The 25,587-nt window shown below is 44.1% G+C and overlaps 1 protein-coding gene across 1 annotated transcript in view; it reads right to left on the reverse strand.

The window, feature by feature from the left end:
- Positions 1 to 25,587, reverse strand: part of panx3 (pannexin 3) — a 49,966-nt gene that overhangs the window by 18,442 nt on the left and 5,937 nt on the right. The window contains exons 2-3 of the mRNA XM_041174507.1: positions 21,106 to 21,245; positions 2,791 to 3,008 (exon numbers count right to left, since the gene is read on the reverse strand). Coding sequence (XP_041030441.1) covers positions 2,791 to 3,008; positions 21,106 to 21,245 — 358 coding nt within the window. The remainder of the gene's footprint in view (positions 1 to 2,790; positions 3,009 to 21,105; positions 21,246 to 25,587) is intronic.

Consider the following 25,587-nt stretch of genomic DNA (forward strand, 5'->3'; position numbering starts at 1 on the left):
GGTGATACATCGGGTTGGTAATAAGATTCCCTTGTACCATTCTTGAGATTCAGTGGTGGAGTACCTCAGAGGTGTTATCAGCCACGTTTGAAGATGGTACCCTTTGTCCTCTGGTTACCACCCTTTACAGCTGGTTCCAGATCTGGAAAGGTTGAAACGTGTTGGACTGCAACAGTATGAAAGCATCATGACAGGTTCTAGGAATCTAGTTGTCCCAGACAGTCATGAATCTTTTTTGTGGTGCACACCACATTTATGCTTGTCAAAGCTCCTGGTTATCTGGGACTGCCCAGACTGCCCTGCATGAGTGAATTGCCTTGTGTGAGCAGGTTGTTCTGGGGATGGCTGGTTTGCACCGTGTGCTCCAGTTGAATGAGTGGTGCCTGGATTGCTCTGTGTGAGCAGCTTGATTTGGGTGCTGGAATTGTCCCTTGTGTGCAGTGAATGACACCCAGTACCTGTGGGAATCCAGACAGATGCAAATGGACTCATTCAGGCTGCTATCAACACAGTTTTATATACTTCCCAACTCTGGAAAATAATCCATCAGAAACCTGCTTTATGCATTTATGTGCAGCAGAGTGCCAAATCTTTGCTATGTCACCTGCAAGGAGCTAAGGGCACATATATTGAGGGTGGTAGCAACTTTCACAGCCAGTGGTAATGCATGGATACAATGCCCAGCAGTGAGCAGCTTGTCTCTGGAAGGCTGCAGATGTCTGCAACCACCAGACATAAGAACCTCAACCTTCAGTAGTACTGCTCCTCTAATAAGTTAAAGATGCTGAGACTCCATCTGCTAGGTGGATAGTGCTTCCTGCAATTTCACACCCTCTATTGCTCCCTTCTCTGTTCACCACCAGCAGTTTCCTCCACAGCACATGCTTGCTGCTATGACCCTCGCTCTCCTCTTCTTTCCAGATGAGACCTTAAGCAGTGTCTGCTCTCTCAAGGGGAAGTCAGTAATCTCATGTGGGAGCTTGCTGTGTTTCCCACAACAGTGATTACAGTTTCAAAGTTACTTCTTTACCTGTAAAGCACTTTGGGACACTGGGGTCATGAAAGGCACTATGTCAAAATAGTCTTTCTTCTAGAGTTCAATCTAATTTTCCTCTCTGCCCTGAATACAAAGGAATTTACTGGGGCTCCCTGTAGACCAAAGGGTCTGTGAGCATTCAGGAGCACCCAAAGGAGAGGCAACCTGGCATTTGTGCACCTAAAGGAGAGGCAACCTGGTCTGTGTGCACCCAGAGGAGAGGCAGTCCAGCCTGTGTGCACCCAAAGGAGATGCAGTCCAGCCTGTGTGCACCCAAAGGAGAGGCAGTTCACCCTGTGTGCATCCAAAGGAGATGCAGTCCAGCCTGCATACACCCAAAGGAGAGGCAGTTCAGCCTGTATGCACCAAAAGGAGAGGCAGTCCAGCCTGTGTACATCCAAAGGAGAGGCAGTCCAGCCTGCATACTTCCAAAGGAGAGGCAGTTCAGCCTGTATGCACCAAAAGGAGAGGCAGTTCAGCCTGTATGCACCAAAAGGAGAGGCAGTCCAGCCTGCATACTTCCAAAGGAGAGGCAGTCCAGCTTGTGTGCACTCAAAGGCAGCTTTGAACAGGTAACCTGTTCAAACCCAAAGAAGATGCAACCTGGGCTGTGAGCACAAAATGGAGGAGAAGCTGGCCCATGAACACACTAAGGAGACAGAACACAGTCTGTGAGCACCAGACGGAAATACAACCTGATAACTGAGCACCCAAAGGAGATGCAGCCTAGCCAGGGAGCACCTAAAGGAAACGCAGAACAATTGTATGCACTCAAAAGAGGTTTGTTATTTGCTTGTTTTTTTTTCGGTAGAATTTTGGACCCTCTAGCTTTTGAGTTTTTTCCCCCGGTTTTGCTCTTTTTTTATTCATTTACAGGATGTGGGCTTCGCTGGCTGGGCCAGTATTTATTGCCCATTCCTAGTTGTCCTTGACCCTATCAGCAGCCACGTTAATGTCCCAGACAGAAGCAATTGATCACTTTGCTGTCTCAACAGCTGCAACCTTTGATTCTACATTATCAGCATTTCCCAGCACAAAGCTGTCTCGGCTTCTCAGTTCATTATCTGTACCAATGTGCATCTCAATCCCTATTCATTTACTGGCCTTTCATCTTTCTCTCTTCGTAAATTTAAGCTAATCCAAATCTGTATGCCAACTCGCGTCAAGCCTCATTAACCTATCTACCTCTCTCTGCTCACTGGCCTATGTTGGCTCCCGGTCTGAAAAGGTATCAATTTAAAAATTCTCATTCTTGTTTTCAAATCCCTTCTTGACCTTGCCATTCCCTATCTCTGTAATCTCCACTGAGATATCTGCATACCTCCAATTCTGGCATCTTGCACATCCTTGATTTCTGTTGGTCTACTATTGGCATCATGTCTTCAGCTGCCTAGGCCCTAAGCTCTAGAATTCGCTCCTTAAACCTCTCTTGTCTCTTTACCCCTCTCCTCATTAAATAAGATGTTCCTTCAACCCAACCTCTTCAGCCAAGCTTTTGGTCATCTGTCCTATTATCTCTTTATGTGGCTCAGAGTTAAATTTTGTTTGATAAACACTCCTGCGAAGCACCTTGGGACATTTGCAGTTTTGTATCAAAAGCTGCATTCATCCTGTTTCCATTCAATGATCGGTTCCCTTCCTATTCACTTCTTGTATCAGTGATCAGTTTTACTCATCCTACTGTTACTATCAGTTTTCCACAGCTAAGAACAGATGCTTGATTTTTGGTCCCAATGAGATACATGGTTTTCTACCTGTCCAACTCTTCCTGGATCAGACGCTTGGCATTGGGGCTGTTCTCGTGTTTCTTCACAATCAGTTGAGCCACTTTGATCGATCGATTGTAGGCTTTATCCAACTCATCAATAATGAAAAGTAGGTCAGCGATGAGGGTTGGAGTAACAAATACTTTCCAGATCAAAGCTGGAAGATACATGGTCATACCAATCACCAGCAGAGAGTACGGGAACACCTGTAACAGTAAGAGAATCCCAGTCACACTGATCACCAACAGAGAGTACAGGAATTCAGTGTGGAAATGTCTAACCATGTGGTCAAAGCTAATAGCATTTGAGATTAGAGCTAACTTCTAAAGCTTAGAATCATAGGATGGTTACAGCACAGAAGGAGGCCATTCAGCCTGTCGAGTCCATGCTGGCTCTTAGCAAGAGCAATTAATCTACTCCCATTCCCCCATCTCCCATCACCCCTTCCCTTTCCTAGCTGGCCTGCTTTTTTATAGTTTCAGGTGACTATCCAATTCCATTTTGAAAACCATGATTGATCTGCCTCCATCATTCTCTCAGGCAGCACCTTCCAAATCGTAGCCACTTGCTATATAAAAAAGTTTCTTCCTCATAGAACCTTTGGTTCTTTTGTTATTCATCTTAAATCAGTGTCCTTTGGTTCTCGATCCTTTCACCAATAGGAACAGTTCCTCTATCTACTATGCCTAGACCCTTTGTGATTTTGAACAACTCTATCAAATCTCCTCTCAACCTTCTCTAAGGAGAACAACCCAGTTTCTCCAGTCTACCACACAACTGAAGTCCCTCCTCCCTGGAACTATTCTAATAAACCTTTTCTGCATCCTCCCTAATGCCATCATATCTCTAATGCCATCATATCCTTCCTAAATTGGACACAATACTCCAGTTGCAGCTGAACCAGTGTTTTATAAAAGATTACCATGACTTCTTTGCTTTTGTTCTCTACGCATCTATTTATAAAGCCTTTGGAATCACTTTCTCAATCTGCCCTGTTACCTTCGGTGATTTTGCACGTACAAGCTCAGGTCTCTCTGTTCCTGCACCCCCTTTAGAATTGTAACCTTTAGTTTATATTACCTGTCCTCATTCTTCACACTTCTCACTTCAGAGGTAAATGGGCATTTCCAGGTTGGCAGGCTGTGACTAGTGGAGTGCCACAAGGATCAGTGCCAGTATCTCAGCTATTTATAATCTATATTAATGACTTGGATGAAGAGACAGAAAGTAACGTATCTAAGTTTGTTGATGGAATGCCAGCTGTGAGGAGCATACTAAGAGACTGCAAAGAGATGTGGACAGGTTAAATGAGTAGGCAACAAGGCAGCAAATGGAAGGAAAGTGTGATGTTATTCATTTTGATCATAAGAATAGAACAGCAGAATTTTAAAATAACTTGTAAATGTTGATGTTCAGGAGACTTGGGTTTAGTTGTACAAGCAACACAAAAAGTTAGCATTCAGGTACAGCAAGCAATTGGGAAGGCCAATGAATATTGGCCTTTATTGCAAGGGGATTGGAGTACAAGAATAAAGAAGTCTTGCTACAATTGTATAAAGCTATGAAGTGACCACCACACCTTGAAGTCAGTGTGTAATTTTGGTCTCCATATTTAAGGAATGATATGCTTGCTTTGGAGGCAGTACAAAGAAGGTTCACCTGGGATTTGAGGGTTGTCCTATAATTGAGTAAATTGGATCTTTATTCTCTGGGGTTTAAAAGAATAAGAGGTGACCTCATTGTAACGTGCAAGATTATGAAGGGACTTGACAGGGTAGATACTGAGAGGTTGTTTTCCCCGGCTTGGGAATCCAGCACACGGTGGGGGCACAATCTCAGGATAAGGGGCTGATCGTTTAGGACTGAGATGAGAAGGAATTTCTGCGCTGAAAATGTTGTGAATCTTTGGAATTCTCTACCCCAGAGGGTTGTGGATGTGCCATTGTTAAATATATTTAAGGTTGAAATAGACAGATTTTTGGTCTTTCATGGATTCAAGGAATATGAGGAGCGGGTGAGAAAGTGGAGTTGAAGCCCAAGTTCAACCATATCTAATTGAATAGTAGAGCAGGCTCGACAGGCCATGTGGTCTTCTCCTGCTCCCATTTCTTATGTCCTTATGAAGTGTGGTGCTCAAATTGAAAACAGTACTCCATATTGGGTCAGGCCAAGGTTCTGTACAACTGAAGCATAACTTTCTGCCCTTTGTATTCCAGCCCCTGAAAAGCCAACATATTAACCTTTTTTAGTACCTGTGTACTAATTTAAGTACTAGGTGCACAATTTTTGCAACTATTTATGTTCTTTTGTAACTTTCATCTACACAACTTACTATCCCTCCAAACTAGCAACTGACAGGATTGTAGTTTTCTGATTTCTTTATTCCTACACCCAAGGCACAGTTGTAAAGAGTGTGCAGGGACAGAGGGACCTGGGGGGTGCACGTGCATAGATCTTTGAAGATGGCAGGATATTTGAGAGAGTGGTTAGCAAACCAAATGCATATAGCAGTGCACCTTGGGCTTCATAATTAAAGACATTGAGTACAAAAGCATGAAGTTATGCTGAATCTTAAGGCTCTGGTTATGCCCCAACTAGAGTATTGTGTCCAATTCGTGGTACTACACTTTAGGAAAGAAGGTCCATGAGAGGGTGCAGAATAGATTTACCGGAATGGTCCCAGCGATGGGGATTTTGGTTACCAGGGGCAGAATATTTCCCTCATTGGACAGGCACACGCCTGACTCAAACAGAAGTAAAATAGTGCGCCATGATGTTGGGCGAGTGTCCGAATGTCATTGCGTACTCTTGTGATATTTTGCTCGGTGGGTGCGCTGCCACCTCTTGCGTGCACCTGCCAATAATTAAGAGGCCTATTAAGGCCCTTAATCAATAATTAAATCAAATTTTTCTCTGCTCGTCCAACTATTCGGTTGGCGGGTAGGTGAATAGGTCAGGCGGCCTTTTCACTTTTAACGAAACTTCATCCACGGGTGGGATGAGGTTTCAGACAGTGAATAAAAAGCAGAAAAAAAGTTTTATAACTCATTTCTAACACATCCCTGCTCATGTGTCAGAGTCACATGAGGGGACATGTTTTCCTTATTTTTGAAATCTTTCCTTTTTTTTTCCCTCTGTGCCTTCAGGGAGCTTTCACTGAGCACACCCCCACGCATGCTCTCACTTCAGTGCTCGCGCTCCTGCCATGAAATCGTGCTCAGGGCCCGATCGCGGGCAGCAGTCAGTTTTGCGCCTGCCCAACGAGGTAAAAATTTTGCCCAAGGTTAGGTTGGAAAAGAACAAAGAAAAGTACAGCACAGGAACAGGCCCTTCGGCCCTCCAAGCCTGCGCCGATCATATTGCCTGTCAAACTAAAACATTTTGCACTTCCGGGGTCTGTATCCCTCTATTCCCATCCTATTCATGTATTTGTCAAGCTGCCTCTTAAACACCACTATCGTACCTGCTTCCACTATCACCTCTGGCAGCGAATTCCAGACACTCACTACCCTCTGCATAAAAAACTTGCCCTGCACATCTCCTCTATAGTTTTCTCCTCTCACCCTTAAATCTATATCCCCTAGTAATTGACTCTTCCACCCTGGGAAAAGCTTCTGACTATCTACTCTGTCCGTGCCACTCATAATTTTGTAAACTATCAAGTCGCCCCTCAATCTCCATTACTCTAGTGAGAGCAATCCGAGTGTCTCCAACCTCTCCTCATAGCTAATAACCTCCAGACCAGGCAGCGTTCTGGTAAACCTCCTCTGCACCCTCTCCAACGCCTCCATATCCTTCAAAGTGGGGTTTGTTCTCCTTGGAGCAAAGGAAATTGAGGGGAGATTATGACAAGTTTGGATAAGGTAGTTAAGGAAAAATTGTTTCCATTAGCTGATGGTACAAGGACTAGGAGACACACATTTAAGGTTTTGGGCAGGGGATGCATTCAGGTACAGCAAGCAATTAGGAAGGCCAATGAATATTGGCCTTTATTGCAAGGGGATTGGAGTACAAGAATAAAGTCTTGCTACAATTGTACAAAGCTATGAAGTGACCACACCTTGAAGTCTGTGTGTAATTTTGGTCTCCATATTTAAGGAATGATATGCTTGCTTTGGAGGCAGTACAAAGATGTAAAGAAGAATTTGTTTTACACAACAGGTGATATTGACCTGGAACACATTGCCTATAAAGGTGATGGGAAGCAAAGATAATTAATGAACTCAAAGGTAAATTGGATGGCCACTTGAAGGAAATATATTTACAGGGTTGTGGGGATAGAGCAGAAGAATGAGACTGACTGGATTATTTGACAGAGAGATAACGTGGACTTGATGGGCTGAAAGCCCTCCTATGTTGTAATATGACTAAGAGACTGGCAAACATAGAAAATAGGAAAATACAAGCCTGCATTCAATATGGTCATGGCTGATCCTCTATCTCAACGCCATACTTCTGCTCCCTCCCCAAACCCCTTGAAGCCTTTAGAATCCAGAAATCTATCTATCTCTTTCTTAAATATATTCAATGACTTGGCCTCCACAGCCTTCTGTGGTCGAGAATTCCATAGGTTCACCACTCTCTGGGTGAAGAAATTTCTCCTCATCTCAATCCTGAATGACATACCCCGTATCCTCAGACAGTGATCCCTTCTTCTAGAACCCCCAACCAGGGGAAACATCCTCCCTGCATCCAGTCTGTCCAACCCTGCCAGAAATTTATACGTTTCAATGACAGCCCCTCATCCTTCTAAACTCAAGTGAATACAGGCCTAGTCAACCCAATCTCTTCTCATACGACAATCCTGCCATCCCACAAATCGCTACACTCCCTCTATGGCAAGCATATTCTTCCTTCGGTAAGGAGACCAAAACTGCACACAGTACACCAGGTGTGGTCTCACTAAAGCCCTGTATAGCTGCAGCAAGACATCCTTGCTCCTGTACTCAAATCGTCTTGCAATGAAGGCCAACATACCACTTGCCTTCCTAACTACTTGCTGTAGCTGCATGCTTCCTTTCAGTGACTGATGTACAAGGACACCCAGGTCCCTTTGTACATCAACATTTCCCAATCTATCACCATTTAAATAATACTCTGCCATTCTGTTTTTCCTACCGAAGTAGATAACTTCACACTTATCTACATTATACTGCATCTGCCATGTATTTGTCCACTCAACTTATCTAAATCACCTTGAAGCCTCACTCACATTCTCATCTAGTTTTGTGTCGTCAGCAAACTTGGAAATATTACATTTGGTTCCCTCATCTAAATCATTGACATATATTGCGAATAGCTGGGGCCCAAGCACTGAACCCTGCGGTACCCCACTAGTCATCGCCTGCCATTCCAAAAATAAACCCATTTATTTCTACTCTCCATTTCCTGTCTGTCAACCAATTCTCAGTCCACGCCAATATATTACCCACAATCCCATTTGCTTTAATTTTACACACTAGCCCCTTTTGTGGGACTTTATAAAAAGCTTTTTGAAAATCCAAATACACCACATCCACTGGTTCTCCCTTATCTATTCTGCTAGTTACATCCTCAGAAAACTGCAGCAGGTTTGTCAAACACAATTTCCCTTTCATAAATCCACATTAACTTTGCCTAAAGATAAAAACAAAAAACTGCAGATGCTGGAAATCCAAAACAAAAACAGAATTACCTGGAAAAACTCAGCAGGTCTGGCAGCATCGGCGGAGAAGAAAAGAGTTGACGTTTCGAGTCCTCATGACCCTTCAACAGAACTGAGTGAATCTTAGGAAAGGGATGAAATATAAGCTGGTTTAAGGTGGGGGGGCGGAGGGGGTGGGGAGAGAAGTGGGGGGGGTGGGGGTGGTGTGGTTGTAGGGACAAGCAAGCAGTGCTGGAGCAGATAATTAAAAGATGTCACAGACAAAAGAACAAAAGAACACAGGTGGTGATATTATCTAAACGAATGTGCTAATTAAGAATGGATGGTAGGGCACTCAAGGTACAGCTCTAGAGTGGGTGGGGTGGAAAGGCTAGCAGGGCATAAAAGATTTCAAAATAATGGAAATAGGTGGGAAAAGAAAAATCTATAAATTATTGGAAAAACAAAAGGAAGGGGGAAGAAACGGAAAGGGGGTGGGGATGGAGGAGGGAGTTCAAGATCTAAAGTTGTTGAACTCAATATTCAGTCCGGAAGGATGTAAAGTGCCTAGTTGGAAGATGAGATGCTGTTCCTCCAGTTTGCATTGGGCTTCAGTGGAACAATGCAGCAAGCCAAGGACAGACATGTGGGCAAGAGAGCAGGGTGGAGTGTTAAAATGGCAAGCGACAGGGAGGTTTGGGTCATTCTTGTGGACAGACCGCAGGTGTTCTGCAAAGCGGTCGCCCAGTTTACGTTTGGTCTCTCCAATGTAGAGGAGACCGCATTGGGAGCAACGAATGCAGTAGACTAAGTTGGGGGAAATGCAAGTGAAATGCTGCATCACCTGAAAGGAGTGTTTGGGCCCTTGGATGGTGAGGAGAGAGGAAGTGAAGGAGCAGGTGTTGCACCTTTTGCGTGGGCATGGGTAGGTGCCATAGGTGGGGGTTGAGGAGTAGGGGGTGATGGAGGAGTGGACCAGGGTGTCCCGGAGGGAACGATCCCTACGGAATGCCGACAGGGGGGCAGAAGGGAAGATGTGGTTGGTGGTGGCATCATGCTGGAGTTGGAGGAAATGGCAGAGGATGATCCTTTGAATGCGGAGGCTGGTGGGGTGATAAGTGAGGACAAGGGGGACCCTATCATGTTTCTGGGAGGGAGGAGAAGGCATGAGGGCGGATGCGCGGGAGATGGGCCGGACACGGTTGAGGGCCCTGTCAACGTCCGTGGGTGGAAAACCTCGGTTAAGTAAGAAGGAGGACATGTCAGAGGAACTGTTTTTGAAGGTAGCATCATCAGAACAGATGCGACAGAGGCGAAGGAACTGAGAGAATGGGATGGAGTCCTTACAGGAAGCGGGGTGTGAGGAGCTGTAGTCGGAGTAGCTGTGGGAGTTGGTAGGCTTATAATGGATATTGGTGGACAGTCTATCACCAGAGATTGAGACAGAGAGGTCAAGGAAGGGAAGGGAAGTGTCAGAGATGGACCATGTGAAAATGATGGAGGCATTGGAAGCAAAATTAATAAATTTTTCCAAGTCCTGACGAAAGCATGAAGCAGCACCGAAGTAATCATCGATGTACCGGAGAAAGAGTTGTGGAAGGGGGCCGGAGTAGGACTGGGAGAAGAAATGTTCCACATACCCCATAAAGAGACAGACATAGCTGGGGCCCATTAATTTATTAATTTTGCTTCCAATCCCCACCCCTCCATCATTTTCACATGGTCTATCTCTGACACTTCCCTTCCCTTCCTTGACCTCTCTGTCTCAATCTCTGGTGATAGACTGTCCACCAATATCCATTACAAGCCTACTGACTCCCACAGCTACCTCGACTACAGCTCCTCACACCCCGCTTTCTGTGAGGACTCCATCCCAGTCTCTCAGTTCCTTCGCCTCTGTCGCATCTGTTCTGATGATGCTACCTTCAAAAACAGTTCCTCTGACATGTCCTCCTTCTTCCTTAACCGAGGTTTTCCACCCACGGTGGTTGACAGGGCCCTCAACCGTGTCCGGCCCATCTCCCACGCATCCGCCCTCACGCCTTCTCCTCCCTCCCAGAAACATGATAGGGTCCTCCTTGTCCTCACTTATCATCCCACCAGTCTCCGCATTCAAAGGATCATCCTCCGCCATTTCCGCCAACTCCAGCATGATGCCACCACCAAACATATCTTCCCTTCACCCCCCCGGTGGCATTCCGTAGGGATCGTTCCCTCCGGGACATCTGGTCCACTCCTCCATCACCCCCTACTCCTCAACCCCCACATATGGCACCTCCCCATGCCCACGCAAAAGATGCAACACCTGCCCCTTCACTTCCTCTCTCCTCACTGTCCAAGGGCCTAAACACTCCTTTCAAGTGAAGCAGCATTTCACTTGCATTTCCCCCAACTTAGACTACTGCATTCGTTGCTCCCAATGCGTCTCCTCTACATTGGAGAGACCAAACGTAAACTGGGTGACCGCTTTGCAGAACACCTGCGGTCTGTCCGCAAGAATGACCCAAACGTCCCTGTCGCTTGCCTTTTTAACACTCCACCCTGCTCTCTTGCCCACATGTCTGTCCTTGGCTTGCTGCATTGTTCCAGTGAAGCCCAACACAAACTGGAGGAACAGCACCTCATCTTCCGACTAGGCACTTTACAGCCTTCCGGACTGAATATTGAATTCAACAACTTTAGATCTTGAACTCCCTCCTCCATCCCCACCCGCTTTCTGTTTCTTCCCCCTTCCTTTTGTTTTTTCCAATAATTTATATAGATTTTTCTTTTCCCACCTATTTCCATTATTTTGAAATCTTTTATGCCCTGCTAGCCTTTCCACTCCACCCCCACTAGAGCTGTACCTTGAGTGCCCTGCCATCCATTCTTAATTAGAACATTTGTGTAGATAACATCACCACCTTCAACACCTCTGTGTTCTTTTGTTCTTTTGTCTGTGACATCTTTTGATTATCTGCTCCTACCTGCTTGCTTGTCCCTACAACCACACCACCCCCACCCCCAACCTTAAACCAGCTTATATTTCACCCCTTTCCTAAGATTCACTCAGTTCTGTTGAAGGGTCATGAGGACTCGAAACGTCAACTCTTTTCTTCTATGCCGATGCTGCCAGACCTGCTGAGTTTTTCCAGGTAATTCTGTTTCTGTTTTGACTTTGCCTAACCCCGTTGATATTTTCTAAATGTCCAGTTATCACACCCTTTATAACAGACTCTAGAATTTTCCCTACTACTGATGTTAGGCTAACCGGTCTGTAATTCCCTGTTTTCTCCCTCCCTCCATTTGTAAGTAGTGGGGTTACATTTGCCACTCTCCAATCTGCCAGGACTGTTCCAGAATCTACAGAATTTTGGAAGATGACAACCAACACATCCACCATTTCTGGTATGGGAGGAGTATGCAAATTATCAAGCGCCACTACTCCACAGGCCATACCGTTAATGTAATTTTAAATTTCCCACTGAAATGGCCAATTGTGTAGCTAGCTCCTAGTACCTAGAAGAAGAGACTCTGACCAGGCTTCTTTCAAAATCTCAGAATAATTAATTTATTTTAAGACAGAACTTCTTTTAATAAGTTGCAAATACTGGTTAACGCACAATTGTAATCAGGAAGTATATCTATCTATCTCTTCCTAAAGAATCCCCCCAGCACGCACACAGACAAATAAAGGACAAACAGTCTCTCTGCAGAGATAGGCTTTGGAGGACGGGCATTTTTAAAATAAAGGATAAAGTCCACAGGGTCTCGACACTGTTGCCCTGGATTTCTCTCATGTGCAGACTGCCGCTGGTCCCAGTGGATGCCTGGAAGTTTCCACCGTCCAGCTTTGCAGGTTCAAATGCAGACCAGTTATACTCAGTTGAGGGTTATCTGGCTACAGGTTGATAGCCATACAACAAGGTACAGAGAGGGAGCCTTCCTTCCTCAGCTTTTTCTCCAACAAGACTGCCTCCCAAACAAGCAGGTTCACAATTTAAGTTTTTTTCCCCTCTCTCCCATGTGATTTCCAGCAAGTTCAACCTTCCGTTTCAGTTTTTTTGTCTCCATCAATCAAAATAATAAATAAACAGCCAGGTCTTCCTTGAGTACCATAAAGGTCAGGTGATTTCTTGGAAGCGACCAGCTTGCTGACAGTTCGAAGGTGAACTTATGACCTTTTTTAAAAAAATCCCAGGTTAACATCCAAATGTCAGCATGCCATGTTCTTCCATTTTGTAAAAGAAAAATTCGCTCTCGAGTGATATGATTCTAACAGCTTTCAGTGCCAATTTTTCTCCAGCACTATTTTTTTTTACTAATACTAATTTCCTTCAATTCCTCCTTCTCACTAGACCCTAGTATTTCTGGGAAGTTATTTGTGTCTTCTTCCATGAAGACAGAACTAAAGCAGTTGGTTAGGAACATAGGAACAGAAGAAGGCCATTCAGCCTGTCGAGCCTGCTCCTCCATTCAATACGATCATAGCTGATCGAACACTTCAATGCCTCTTACCCACACTATCCCCATAACTCTTTACGTTATTGTTAATCAGAAATCTATCAATCTCTACCTTAATCATACTCAATGACTGTGCTTCCACAGCTCTCTGGGGTAGAGAATTCCAAAAATTCACAAACATCTAAGTAAAGAACTTTCTCCTCATCTCGGTGCTAAGTGGCTCCCCTCTTTATTTTGAAAGTGTGTCCTCTGGTTCTAGACTTCCCAACCAGGACAAACCTGCATCTACCCTGTCTATTCCTTTTAAGTATTTTGTAGGTTTCAATGAGATCACTTCTCATTCTTCGAAACTCTAGAGAATACAGGTCCGGTTTCCCCAATCTCTCTTCATAAGTCAGTCCCACCATTCCTGGAACAAGCCTGGTGAATCTTCGTTGCACCCCCCTCTATGGCAATAATATCCTTTCTGAGGTAAGGGGACCAAAACTGCAAACAATAATCTAGGTGCAGTATAACCAAGCTTCCATTGAATTGAGACTTCATTACTCCTGCCCTCAAATCCTGTTGCAATAAAGGCTAACATCCCATTAGCCTTCCAAATTGCCTGCTGCACCTGCACTTTCAGTAACTTATGGACAAGGACACCCAGGTCCCTTTGTACATCTGCACTTTCTAATCTCTTACCATATAGGAAATACTCTGCACATCTGTTCCTTCTACTAAAGTCGATAACCTCACATTTTTCTCCAATATATTCCATTTGCCATGTTCTTGCCCACTCACTAAATCTGTCCAAATCCTCCTGTAGCCGCTTTACATCTTCCTCATATTTCCACCTAATTTTGTATCATCCATGAACTTGGAAGTATTATATTTAGTCCCCACATTCAAATCATTGATATATATTGTGAACAGCTTGGGCCCAAGTACTGATCCTTGCAGTACCCCACTAGTCACAGCCTGCCAATGTGAGAATGACCCGTTTGTTCCTACTCTGTTTTCTGTTAGCCAATTCTTAATCCATACCAGTATATTACATCCTATCCCATGTGCTTTTATTTTGCTAATCAACCTCCTGTGGGGGACTTTATCAAAAGCCTTTTGAAAATCTAAGTAGAGTACATCCATCCACTGTCCTTTATCAAATTTGTTAGTTAGATCCTCAGAAAACTCCAACAAGTTTGTCAAACATGATTTCCCATTCGCAAATCCATGCTGACTATGCCCAATCAAATCATGATTATCCATTTATCACATCCTTTATAATTGATTCTAGCATTTTCCCTGCTACTGATGTAAAGCTAACAGGTCTGTAGTTCACTGTTTTCCCTTCTTAAATAGTGGGGTGACATTTTCTAATCTTCAGGAACCATTCCAGAATCTATAGAATTTTGGGTTTAATTGTTCTGCCATTTCCTTGTTCTCCATTATAATTTCACCTATTTCTTACTGTAAGGGACCTACATTTGCCTGCACTAATCTTTTTCTTTTTACATACTTATAGAAACTTCTACAATCTGCTTTTATGTTCTTGCAAATTTACTGTAATACTCTATGTTTCCCCTCTTAATCAATCACTTGCTCCTCCTTTACTGAATTCTAAACTGCTCCCAATCCTCAAGCTTGCTACTTTTTCTAGCAACTTTATATGATCCTCTTTGGATCTAATACTAACCTTAATTTCTTTTGTTAGCCATGGTTTGGCCACTTTGTTGTGTTTTTATGCCAGAAAGGAATATATAACTGTTGCAAAACATGCATTTGCTCCTTAAATATTAGCCATTGCCTATCCACCGTCATGCCATTTATCCCCAATCTGTCGCAGCCAACTCACCCCTCAGACCTTTATAGCTTCCTTTGTTTAGATTTAGGGCCCTCGTTTCAAATTGGACTACTTCACTTTCCATCCTCATGAAGAATTTCATCATATTATGATCACTCTTCCCTCAAGGACCCAGCACAACAATATTATTAAATAATCCCTTCTCATTGCACAATACCAAATCTAGAATAGACTGTTCCCTAGTTTGTTCCTCGATGTACTAATCTAAAATACCATCTTGTATGCACTCCAGGAATTCATCCGCCATACTAATTTGGTTTGCCAGTCTATATGTATATTAAAGTCACCCATGATTACAGTAGCACCCTTGTTACATGCATCTCTAATCCCCTGCTTACTACTACTGTTTGGAGGCCTATAGACAACTCCCATTAATGTTTTTTGCCCCTTGTTGTTTCTTATCTCTACCCAGACTGATTCTACGTCTATATTTTCTGAGTCAACTTCCTTTCTCACTATTGCACTGATTTCATCCTTGACTAACAATGCCACCCCACCTCCTTTTACTTTTTGCTTGTCCTTCCTAAATAGCGAATACCCTTTGATATTCAGTTCACAGTCTTGGACACCCTCCAGCCATTTCTTCGTAATCGCAATCATATCGTACCCATTCACATCTATTTGCGCTGTTAATTTGTCTACCTTATTGCAAATGCTCTATGCATTCAGATACAGTGCCTTTAGATTTGTCTTTTTAACATTTTTATGCATTATTTTTGGACTATGGCCTTATTTGCTGCTAGCCCTTGTTTTGCGCTGTTAATTTGTCTACCTTATTGCAAATGCTCTATGCATTCAGATACAGTGCCTTTAGATTTGTCTTTTTAACATTTTTATGCATTATTTTTGGACTATGGCCTTATTTGCTGCTAGCCCTTGTTTTCTCTGCCTTCCACTTTTGCTTCCTACTTTTCTGTCCTTCATTTCTATCTTTATTTCCCTTTCTTATTTGGGAGGTAGTAGACAATGAGGAAATTGTGGGAATAGCATGATGGAGATGAGGGTTCAAATAAGAAGATATCCGAACAGTAAAGACAGAAGATTGGACCGAGTGAAGAGAACCATTAACATCATGCCTATATGGGGCAGTGTTGGTGAGGGAAGGAGGTAGTATCAGTGAGCCACATTTTGTTTAGGTGTAGGATGATGGATTCATACAGAGATAGTGAGGATATAAATAGATTGCAAGACATAAACCATTTTACAGGGTGACCTGCAGTGATAGGCAATAGGAAACCCACAATGAAGGGGCAGGGGTGGTGGTCAGAAATTGCCCTTGGAAGTGAACGATCATTGCTTTCCATTTCCCTCCTGGTGTTTGACAAGGTGTTTACTAAAACCCGCTTTCACAGCCATATCTCCTTTCTCAGTGACTGTCTCCGTCTCCGACTTATCCCACGTGGATTTCAACTGAAATTCCACCCCTTATGTTTCGAACCCACCCAGGATTACGGGTATCTCCGGGACATAAAACGTTTCTCGGACTGCTGTTCCCGTCACATTCTGAAATCCACACTCAGTGCCATGCGCCGCCATATGAACACACTCGACCTCTCCCTCCAGCAGCACCGCCGTACCCTTTTTCAAAGCTGCGCGTGCCCCCAGTTTCATTTTATTCTTCGGCTCATCCGACGCCTCAACAAGAAACTTTTTCTCTTTCTCTCAAGTGCTAAGGAACGCAAGCTCCAACAACTCATCGGCACCAACACCCATCTAGGACCCTCCACCCCTGCCTGTCCCTCCGTCCCCACCCCATCTTCCAATCCCAACCCCAGCCGTGTATTCACTATACCCCCTGACTTTCCCATCTCCGATGCTGAACGTTCAGTGCTCAACAAAGGACTTAGTTTCATACCCTTACACCCTCACCTCAATGAATTTCGGGCTCGGCACGATGCTGAACTCTTCTTCCGCCGTCTTCGTCTCCGGGCTCACTTCTTTGGGCAGGTGTCCTCTCCCAGTTCAACGGATCCTTTTACCCATCTCCAATATTCTCCCTCCACCTGGACCCCTCCCTCTGGATTCTTACCTTCTCTTGATCTTTTCATTGAGAACTGTCGGCGCGACATTAGTCGTTTCAATTTCTCTGCTCCTCTCACCCATTCTAACCTGTCTCTCTCTGAACTTACTGCACTCCATTCTCTCAGGTCCAACCCTGACGTTGTCATCAAACCCGCTGACAAGGGTGGTGCTGTTGTTGTCTGGTGCACTGACCTCTACCTCGCGGAGGCTGAGCGTCAACTCGCAGACACTTCCTCCTACCTCTCCCTGGACCATGACCCCACCACTGAACATCAAGCCATTGTTTCCAGGACTGTCACTGACCTCATCTCCTCTGGGGATCTTCCTCCCACAGCTTCCAACCTGATAGTCGCCCAACCTCGGACGGCCCGCTTCTATCTCCTACCCAAAATCCACAAACAGAACTGCCCCGGTAGACCGATCATCTCAGCTTGCTCCTGCCCCACAGAACTCATTTCTCGTTATCTTGACTCCCTTCTCTCTCCCCTTGTCCAGTCCCTTCCCACCTACATCCGTGATTCCTCTGACACCTTATGTCACATCAACAATTTCCAGTTCCCTGGCCCCAACCGCTTCCTCTTCACCACGGAAGTCCAATCCCTCTACACCTCCATCCCCCACCAGGATGGTCTGAGGGCCCTTAGCTTCTTCCTCAAACAGAGGCCCGAACAATCCCCATCCAACACTCCTCTCCTCCGTCTGGCTGAACTTGTTCTCACGCTGAACAATTTCTCCTTCAACTCCTCTCACTTCCTCCAAATAAAAGGTGTGGCTATGGGTACCCGCATGGGCCCCAGCTATGCCTGTCTCTTTATGGGGTATGTGGAACATTCCTTCTTTCAGTCCTACTCCGGCCCCCTTCCACAACTCTTTCTCCGGTACATCAATGATTACTTCGGTGCCGCTTCATGCTCTCGTCAGGACTTGGAAAAATTTATTAATTTTGCTTCCAATCTCCACCCCTCCATCATTTTCACGTGGTCCATCTCTGACACTTCCCTTCCCTTCCTTGACCTCTCTGTCTCAATCTCTGGTGATAGACTGTCCACCAATATCCATTACAAACCCACCGACTCCCACAGCTACCTCGACTACAGCTCCTCACACCCCGCTTCCTGTAAGGACTCCATCCCATTCTCTCAGTTCCTTCGCCTCCGTCGCATCTGTTCCGATGATGCCACCTTCAAAAACATGTTCCTCTGACATGTCCTCCTCCTTCCTTAACCGAGGTTTTCCACCCACGGTTGTTGACAGGGCCCTCAACCGTGTCCGGCCCATCTCCTGCGCATCCGCCCTCACGCCTTCTCCTCCCTCCCAGAAACATGATAGGGTCCCCCTTGTCCTCACTTATCACCCCACCAGCCTCCGCATTCAAAGGATCATCCTCTGCCATTTCCGCCAACTCCAGCATGATGCCACCACCAAACACATCTTCCCTTCACCCCCCCTATCGGCATTCCGTAGGGATCGCTCCCTCCGGGACACCCTGGTCCACTCCTCCATCACCCCCTACTCCTCAACCCCCTCCCGTGGCACCACCCCATGCCCACGCAAAAGATACAACACCTGCCCCTTCACTTCCTCTCTCCTCACCGTCCAAGGGCCCAAACACTCCTTTCAAGTGAAGCAGCATTTCACTTGCATTTCCCCCAACTTAGTCTACTGCATTTGTTGCTCCCAATGTGGTCTCCTCTACATTGGAGAGACCAAACGTAAACTGGGTGACCACTTTGCAAAACACCTGCGGTCTGTCCGCAAGAATGACCCAAACGTCCCTGTCGCTTGCCATTTTAACACTCCACCCTGCTCTCTTGCCCACATGTCTGTCCTTGGCTTGCTGCATTGTTCCAGTGAAGCCCAACGCAAACTGGAGGAACAACACCTCATCTTCCGACTAGGCACTTTACAGCCTTCCGGACTGAATATTGAATTCAACAACTTTAGGTCGTGAGCTCCCTCCCCCATCCCCACCCCCTTTCTGTTTCCCCCTTCCTTGTTTTTCCAATAATTTATATAGATTTTTCTTTTCCCACCTATTTCCATTATTTTTAAATATCTTAAAATCCTTTATGCTCTCCCCACCCCCACTAGAGCTATACCTTGAGTGCCCTACCATCCATTCTTAATTAGCACATTTGTTTAGATAATATCACCAACTTTAACACCTATGTGTTCTTTTGTTCTATTGTTGTTGACATCTTTTGATCCTCTGCTTCTATCACTGCTTGTTTGTCCCTACAACCACACCCCCCCCCTCCACTTCTCTCTCTCTCTCTCTCCGCACCCCCCCACACACCTTAAACCAGCTTATATTTCAACTCTTTCTTGGACTCGAACTCAAGTTCTGTCGAAGGTTCATGAGGACTCGAAACGTCAACTCTTTTCTTCTCCGCCAATGCTGCCAGACCTGCTGAGTTTTTCCAGGTAATTCTGTTTTTGTTTTGGATTTCCAGCATCTGCAGTTTTTTTTGTTTTTATGATAATTGTGGGGTTGTGGTTGAGGTTTTGTGGCCCTAGCACTAAGTTGATGGATCGTGCATCAGAAAGTGGGATGCACTGTTGGAGTTGCTGCTGTGAGAGTAGGCAATTATGGACCATAGGAACATTGAAGAAAAAAAGATTGGAGAGGCAGTTCATGGGCTGGTGGTGCTGGAGGAATGGGTCAGCAGCATCAAGATAAAGGGAGTGGAGGTTTGGACAATGTGAATAACAGAAGTTAGGAAGACTAGAGAGGAACTAGACATGAAATAGATGGGGTCAGGAGGTACACAGGATCAAAGTGACAACTAGTTGCTCATATGGTGAACACAGAACTAGTTTAGATCTATGCACACAGGCCATAACATATCAAATGCATACCATGAAATGTCTAACATAAGGTCATGAAATATGCAGTGCAGGAGCATTAAATACAATGTGAGATTGTGAGAGATTTGTTGCAGCATCGTGAGATTTACAATTAGAACCATGAGATATTTAAATCAGCTTCTTCGAACACCTACAGTTTTACAGCAGAACTAATCTTTAACATCCCTCAGATAATCCTTTCTAACTTATAGAATATATGTATATTTATATACATGTATGTTAGAAACGATATATACACATATACATTGGCATTTTAGAGGAGCTATCAAGAATGTATATATATAAAAAGGTGACTAAAAGAGTGTTATCAAGGTGCAATATGTCAGGATTTCTTATGCATATAACAATGTTGTGGAGGCTCAGGGAGAAATTTTCCCCAGAAAATGCACTAGAGTCTCTGAAGTGATCAAAATTTGAGCTCCAACATTGATTTAGCTTGCCTTTAGTTCACCATCTTGGTGAAGGAATTGAAGTGTGTTAGGAATGGAGGATTGTTACAGCTCTGAATGATAACTGAATTGTCTGCTAGTGTTCATTAATGAGGCTACATGGCATTTTCGTGGCTAACGTTTCAATTAAACTCCTCTCCGAACAGCGACTAATTGAACAGGAGTAAACAATTTATTGGTGAGGATTGCAAGCAGCAATCGGTTCACAAATACTAGACGGCGCCACTTTTAGCCTAGACAGTATATTATTGGTTGGTGTTCAAAGAGGCAGAGAGCACTTTGGTATCCCCCCATCTTTTTCAGTGCAAGTCAAATACAGATTAAGCACTTAAAGTTATGCTTAGCTTTCACTGTTCACTTGCTGTTGGAGATTTGAACAGGAATTTTGAGAAATTGGGAGACTGGCATATTTCGCCAAGACCTCATCAACATTTTATCAACATTTATTCCAGAAATTCTCTGAGGACTGCACATAAAGAGAATGAGAACTGTAGGAATCACGAGAGCAAGGAGAATTCTTGGCCATAGGTGTCTTGCTAGGGTGTGGCCTTTTGGAGAAATGGAAGCACCAACTGCTGCAAGAGAAAGGAACAGGATGTAGACGGCATCCTTCCAATTCTGGACCACTTGTACCAGGATTCCAGTCCCTGGTCCGAGAATCTGTGCACCCTTTACATCAGTCCCTGAGCCATCCTGAAACCTGCTGCTGAGTGTCAGGGTACTTAAAGCCTTTAGTGGAAGTGCAAGGATGGACCCCTTATAAACTACTCAATGGCAATTGCATCTAATCAATATGTGAGTGCTAAACCTACAGATGTCTGTTTTAACGTCTCCAGACAAGTTTAAATCATGGTAATCACTAAGTAGACCCAAAATTGCATATTAAATCCAGACTTTCAAACAGTCTTATTAGCACAGTAACATTTGGTATCAGTTTTCACTCTTTCGCTAAAGTAATCCCTTCAATGTACAAAGATGAACTGTTCTATTTCAATCTCACGTTCAATGTTGGTAAAGGGTTAATATTGGACACCAGTGCCCGGTGTGCTTAGTACCTTGTGAATCCAGAGTGATGTCTGCACGCTGCCACTGGTTTGGAGATGACGATGGAGTAGAGTCTCCCAACAGTACAAATCCACATAAGTGGCCTGCTTCAGCGAGAAGTTACTGGGAGGAAAACAAGTGATTTGTGATTCTGAAAAATAGATAATGAAAGTATGATTTTTCATCTGCATTCCTTGTTTCTGAGTCTGGCTGTAAGTCTCCTGATTATTCCTGATCAACCAATCACACACCAGCCTAGAGCACATGGCAAGGCTAGCAGTGGTGCATTACTGATCAGTCAATCACACTGGAGCCCAGGACAGTGCTCAGTAACCTCCACCTTTCAGCTATCAGATTCCAATGAAAAGGTGGGATGTAGGTAGAAAACGAAAATTATTACTGGATTTTATACACAGGGCCACTAAATATAAAGGCTAGCAACTGAAATTTTGTTTGTACAAGTTGTTAGTTACACCACAATTGAAGTATATTGTGTAGCTTTTGGCAACCCAACAATTCCTTCAAGTATCAGAACCGTTATGATGGTACTGGGCTGAGAATTGGTGGTGATGATAAAGGCTCAAAAACTAGGTGATCTTTTTTTCATTATCGTAAGAAAGTTAAGGATGTTTTGATAATTATGAAAGATTTTGGGACGGTTAATTTAAAAAGAGACATGTCAAAGCTTTTCATCTTGCACTCATCAGGACACTTTGCAAGAACACCAATATAAAGGGAAAACATCAATTTATACTGTATGTGAAGAGAGTTCTGATTGGTTAGCAAGTGGACTCTGATTGGTAGAGGTGTTGCTATGGAGAATGCACCAGTGATGGTGACTGACAATTAACTGCCAAGCATTGCTTGAAATTTAAACCAGGCAGCTTGATCCTGATTGGTCAAGGCATTTCCCTGAGGAATGAGTCAGCTAATGTCTGTCACTTACTTTGTTTAGCTGAAATAGGTGCAATGCGTGTACGTGTTCTTTCTGTCTGCAAAGAACAGGGCCCTGTGTGTTAATATAGGTAGTTTCCAGTACACACAAATGCACTACACTGTGAGTCTGACTGACAATCTTAAATTGGCTGTCAGTGTAATTCTTAGCACACTGAGGATTATTTAGCAAATGTTGTCCAATCACAGAATCACATCTAATGTTGGACACTGTGTTTTGAATTTTGCAAGCAGGGCAGGTTGCGTACGGTCTGTACCCTGCTCATTGCGAACAGCAGCTGAGACATGCTGTTTGATATGATCCACCAGTCTTTGGGGTGTACGGCCTACATACCTATCATCACACTGGCTCTGAAATTCATCTACCACATTGCTCATTTGTGTGCGAGGTAGAATGTCTTTTTGGCTTGATGGCGGCATCCTGTTAGTGGTGAATGCCACTCGTGTTGCTACTGCAGAGTAGCAGTGTGAAACAGCTAGTTTCACCTGTTGCTCAAATTTTTGAGATACCTTTCCCTTCCAGGGTAATCTGAGATAGACTGGGCACTCTTCAGGGCTGAACGTGATGGCCTTAGCCCATTCATGAGTTTGCGTGATATACAGCGCAAAATGATCTGATCAGGGTAGCCGTTATCCTGCAGATGCCTTTGATGTGCCCTATTTCAGCATCAAACTTACATGGTGAGCAAATGGCTTGGGCCCTATGAGGTTGCCAATAAGACCAATCTTATGTGGAACTGTAAGAATCCCAACGTGTATATTGACCAGTGAAGGTAGGCTTGCGGTAGACCATGGTAGACAACCCCCGGCAGATTTCTTGACTAGTATGTCAACGAAGGGGAGTTAATTTGACTGCTCCATTTCAAAGGTGAATTTGAGCACAGGATGGAGCCCATTAAGACATGTAAGGAAATTATTACATGCAGCTGCAAATGTATCATCCACATATCAGAAATATTCAAGGGGTGGGAAGTTAGGTGTCATTCTATTGAAGACACATTTCTCATGGAACCAAACAAAGTTGTTTGTGAGCTGTGGGCCTAGAGAGGATGTATTTGGGCATACATGGTATCATTAAAACTGAACTCAACTGCACGAGTTGCCGAGTCCATAAGTTCCATGAATTTTGATTAATGCAATGGTGGTGGGTCTAGATTGCCATGATATAGTGCTGCAGCGCAAATATCTATGGCCTCCTTAAGTGAAACATTGGTGAATAGCCTAGTAATGTCAAATGAGCACATGGACATAGCATTGCTATCGATATGCAAGATCTGTATGGCCTTTGCAAATGTGGAAGTCCTTCACTGTGTATGTGGAAAACTTGGTCAAAACTGATTGTTAAAATTCACCCAACCTTTTGGCCAATTCATATTGTGCAGAACCGGTCACAGATAAGACAGAGCGTAAAGGGACATCACTTTTTGTGTCGTATGGGCGTATATGGGCGGCCCATATATACGTGGACGTAGCGAACCATGAGGACAAACCCTGTCATATATATCAACAGACCCTGTCATATATTCAAGCAGAGTAGCTATATTTCAGAAGTATTTAATTGGCTATAAAGCACTTTGGGACATCCTGTGGCCATGAAAGGTGCCATATAAATGCAAGTCTTTTGTCGTTATTGCACTTAGTAAGACGAACACATGCTCAGCTGCAGGCAGCCATTATTGTATGAACTTTATTTACACCTATTCAACAGAGAGGGCAGCAGAGAGCACAATATAACAAAATGCTCATTTTACAAATATACTATTTTTTTTCTTTTTGCAGTGCTGTAGGAAACTGCACCATGTCCTATGTACAGAAACACCAGAGATAGGGCCATGTGCCACTACAATGAGGTACTGTTCCGGTAGTTCATCGCTCTTACCCAAGTCCAGCAGGCATTATTTTTTAGCTTACTTTCGAGCAAGGCTGTCCAGCCATATTGAGCAGCAGGTCCAGTGGATACGAATTTAGACCTGCCATTAAGAATGGCGTGCATTTTGTTGATATAGTCATGCTTGTAAGGATGACTATTCCCGTCTCTTTGTCAGGTTTACTGATGTGAATGTCTTAAGGCCTCATAATGCTGTAAGACATTCGCGTTGCATGTGAAAGTCAGCCTGGTCATTTGGAATCCCTCAAATGCTGCGCTAGATCAGCTAGGCACACTTTCAAGAATTCAGCTTCTTCAGTGGACTCTGGTTTGTAGCGAGGTAGTTGGGAGTAGAGGAGCTCGAACTCAGCAAATATCTCTTCCCATTTGATTTGGGATGAAGGCATACCAAAATTGAAACCATGCATAAGAACAAACTCCTCATTTTCTGAGAGTACATGGGCCGAGAGATCTGTTACGTGTTTAGTGGTATCACATACAACACAAATGTCTTAGTGTTAAGAGGCCTTAAGACCAACCCGAACATGGTGGCCTGGTGTCTGTGCTCATTTTTATTTAATTTTTTAAAAGTTGCTGAGAGGACACTTCACGATGAAAACACCCTCTCTCTTTTATCTGGAACAACAGGCTGCAGCTCTTTCCATGCTGGAAGGCCTCCTATTGGTCCTCCAGCTTCGAAAGCCAGAGAAGCAAGAGGCAACCCTGCCCAAGGTGCCAGCCCCCTGCCTTTCTTCTCCAATTAAAGATGCATCCGTTTCTTCAGTCAAACAGTAATTTATTAATGGCATCATGATGTGTTTAAATGAGGCCAATGCTTGCCCAAACCTGCCTCCATTTCCACCCTGTGGCCATAAATTGGCCAGGCAACCTGCCTGCCGGCCAATTAGCAGCTTGCCTCTGAAAATCAGGGGCTGTGAGTACTTCACCCCCAGTGGGGTGTGAGGTTGTGGGGGGTGTTTGAAACCCAGAAAGAGTCACAATTTCAGTTTTCCTGACACTGGAAGGAAAAATCAGACCTGTGATTTAGGTGAAATGAAGCAGACTGTGTCAGGAACAGACAGAGAGTTAAATAATGAGCATTAGTGACCAAAGCAACAGCAGGGCAAAATAGTAAAAACTTAAAATTAAAGGTGCTATATCTGAATACATGAAGCACTTATAACAAGATAAATGAATTAGTGGCACACAAAAGAAAGAGATAAATGAGTTTGATCTTGTAGCCATTGTTGAGACATGGTTTCAAGGTGTTCAACATTGCAAACTACGTATTCCTGAGTATGTGACTTGGGGAAAAGATAACCAAAATGGAAAAGGACATGGGTGAGCTCTGATCATAAAGGATGTGATAAAGGTAATGGAAGTATCTTAGCCCAGCAAATCAGGATGTAAAGTCACAAGAGCAGAAAATACTGGAAGGAGTAGGTTGTCAGGCCCCTAGCAATAACCATATTGTTGGATTGAGTATATATCAGGAAATTGGAGAAGCATGTAATAATCATGCTGTAATTTTATTAAATTTTATAGACTAGGCAAACAAAATTGGCAAAAGTAGCTTGGAAGACGAGTTCATGGAATGCATTTGAGACAGTTTTCTAGAGCAATGTGTCGAGGAGCCAGTTGTGGAACAGGCTATTTTAGATCTGGTATTGTG

The sequence above is a fragment of the Carcharodon carcharias genome, chromosome 25 (assembly GCF_017639515.1).
Source record: "Carcharodon carcharias isolate sCarCar2 chromosome 25, sCarCar2.pri, whole genome shotgun sequence".
Lineage (NCBI taxonomy): Eukaryota > Metazoa > Chordata > Chondrichthyes > Lamniformes > Lamnidae > Carcharodon > Carcharodon carcharias.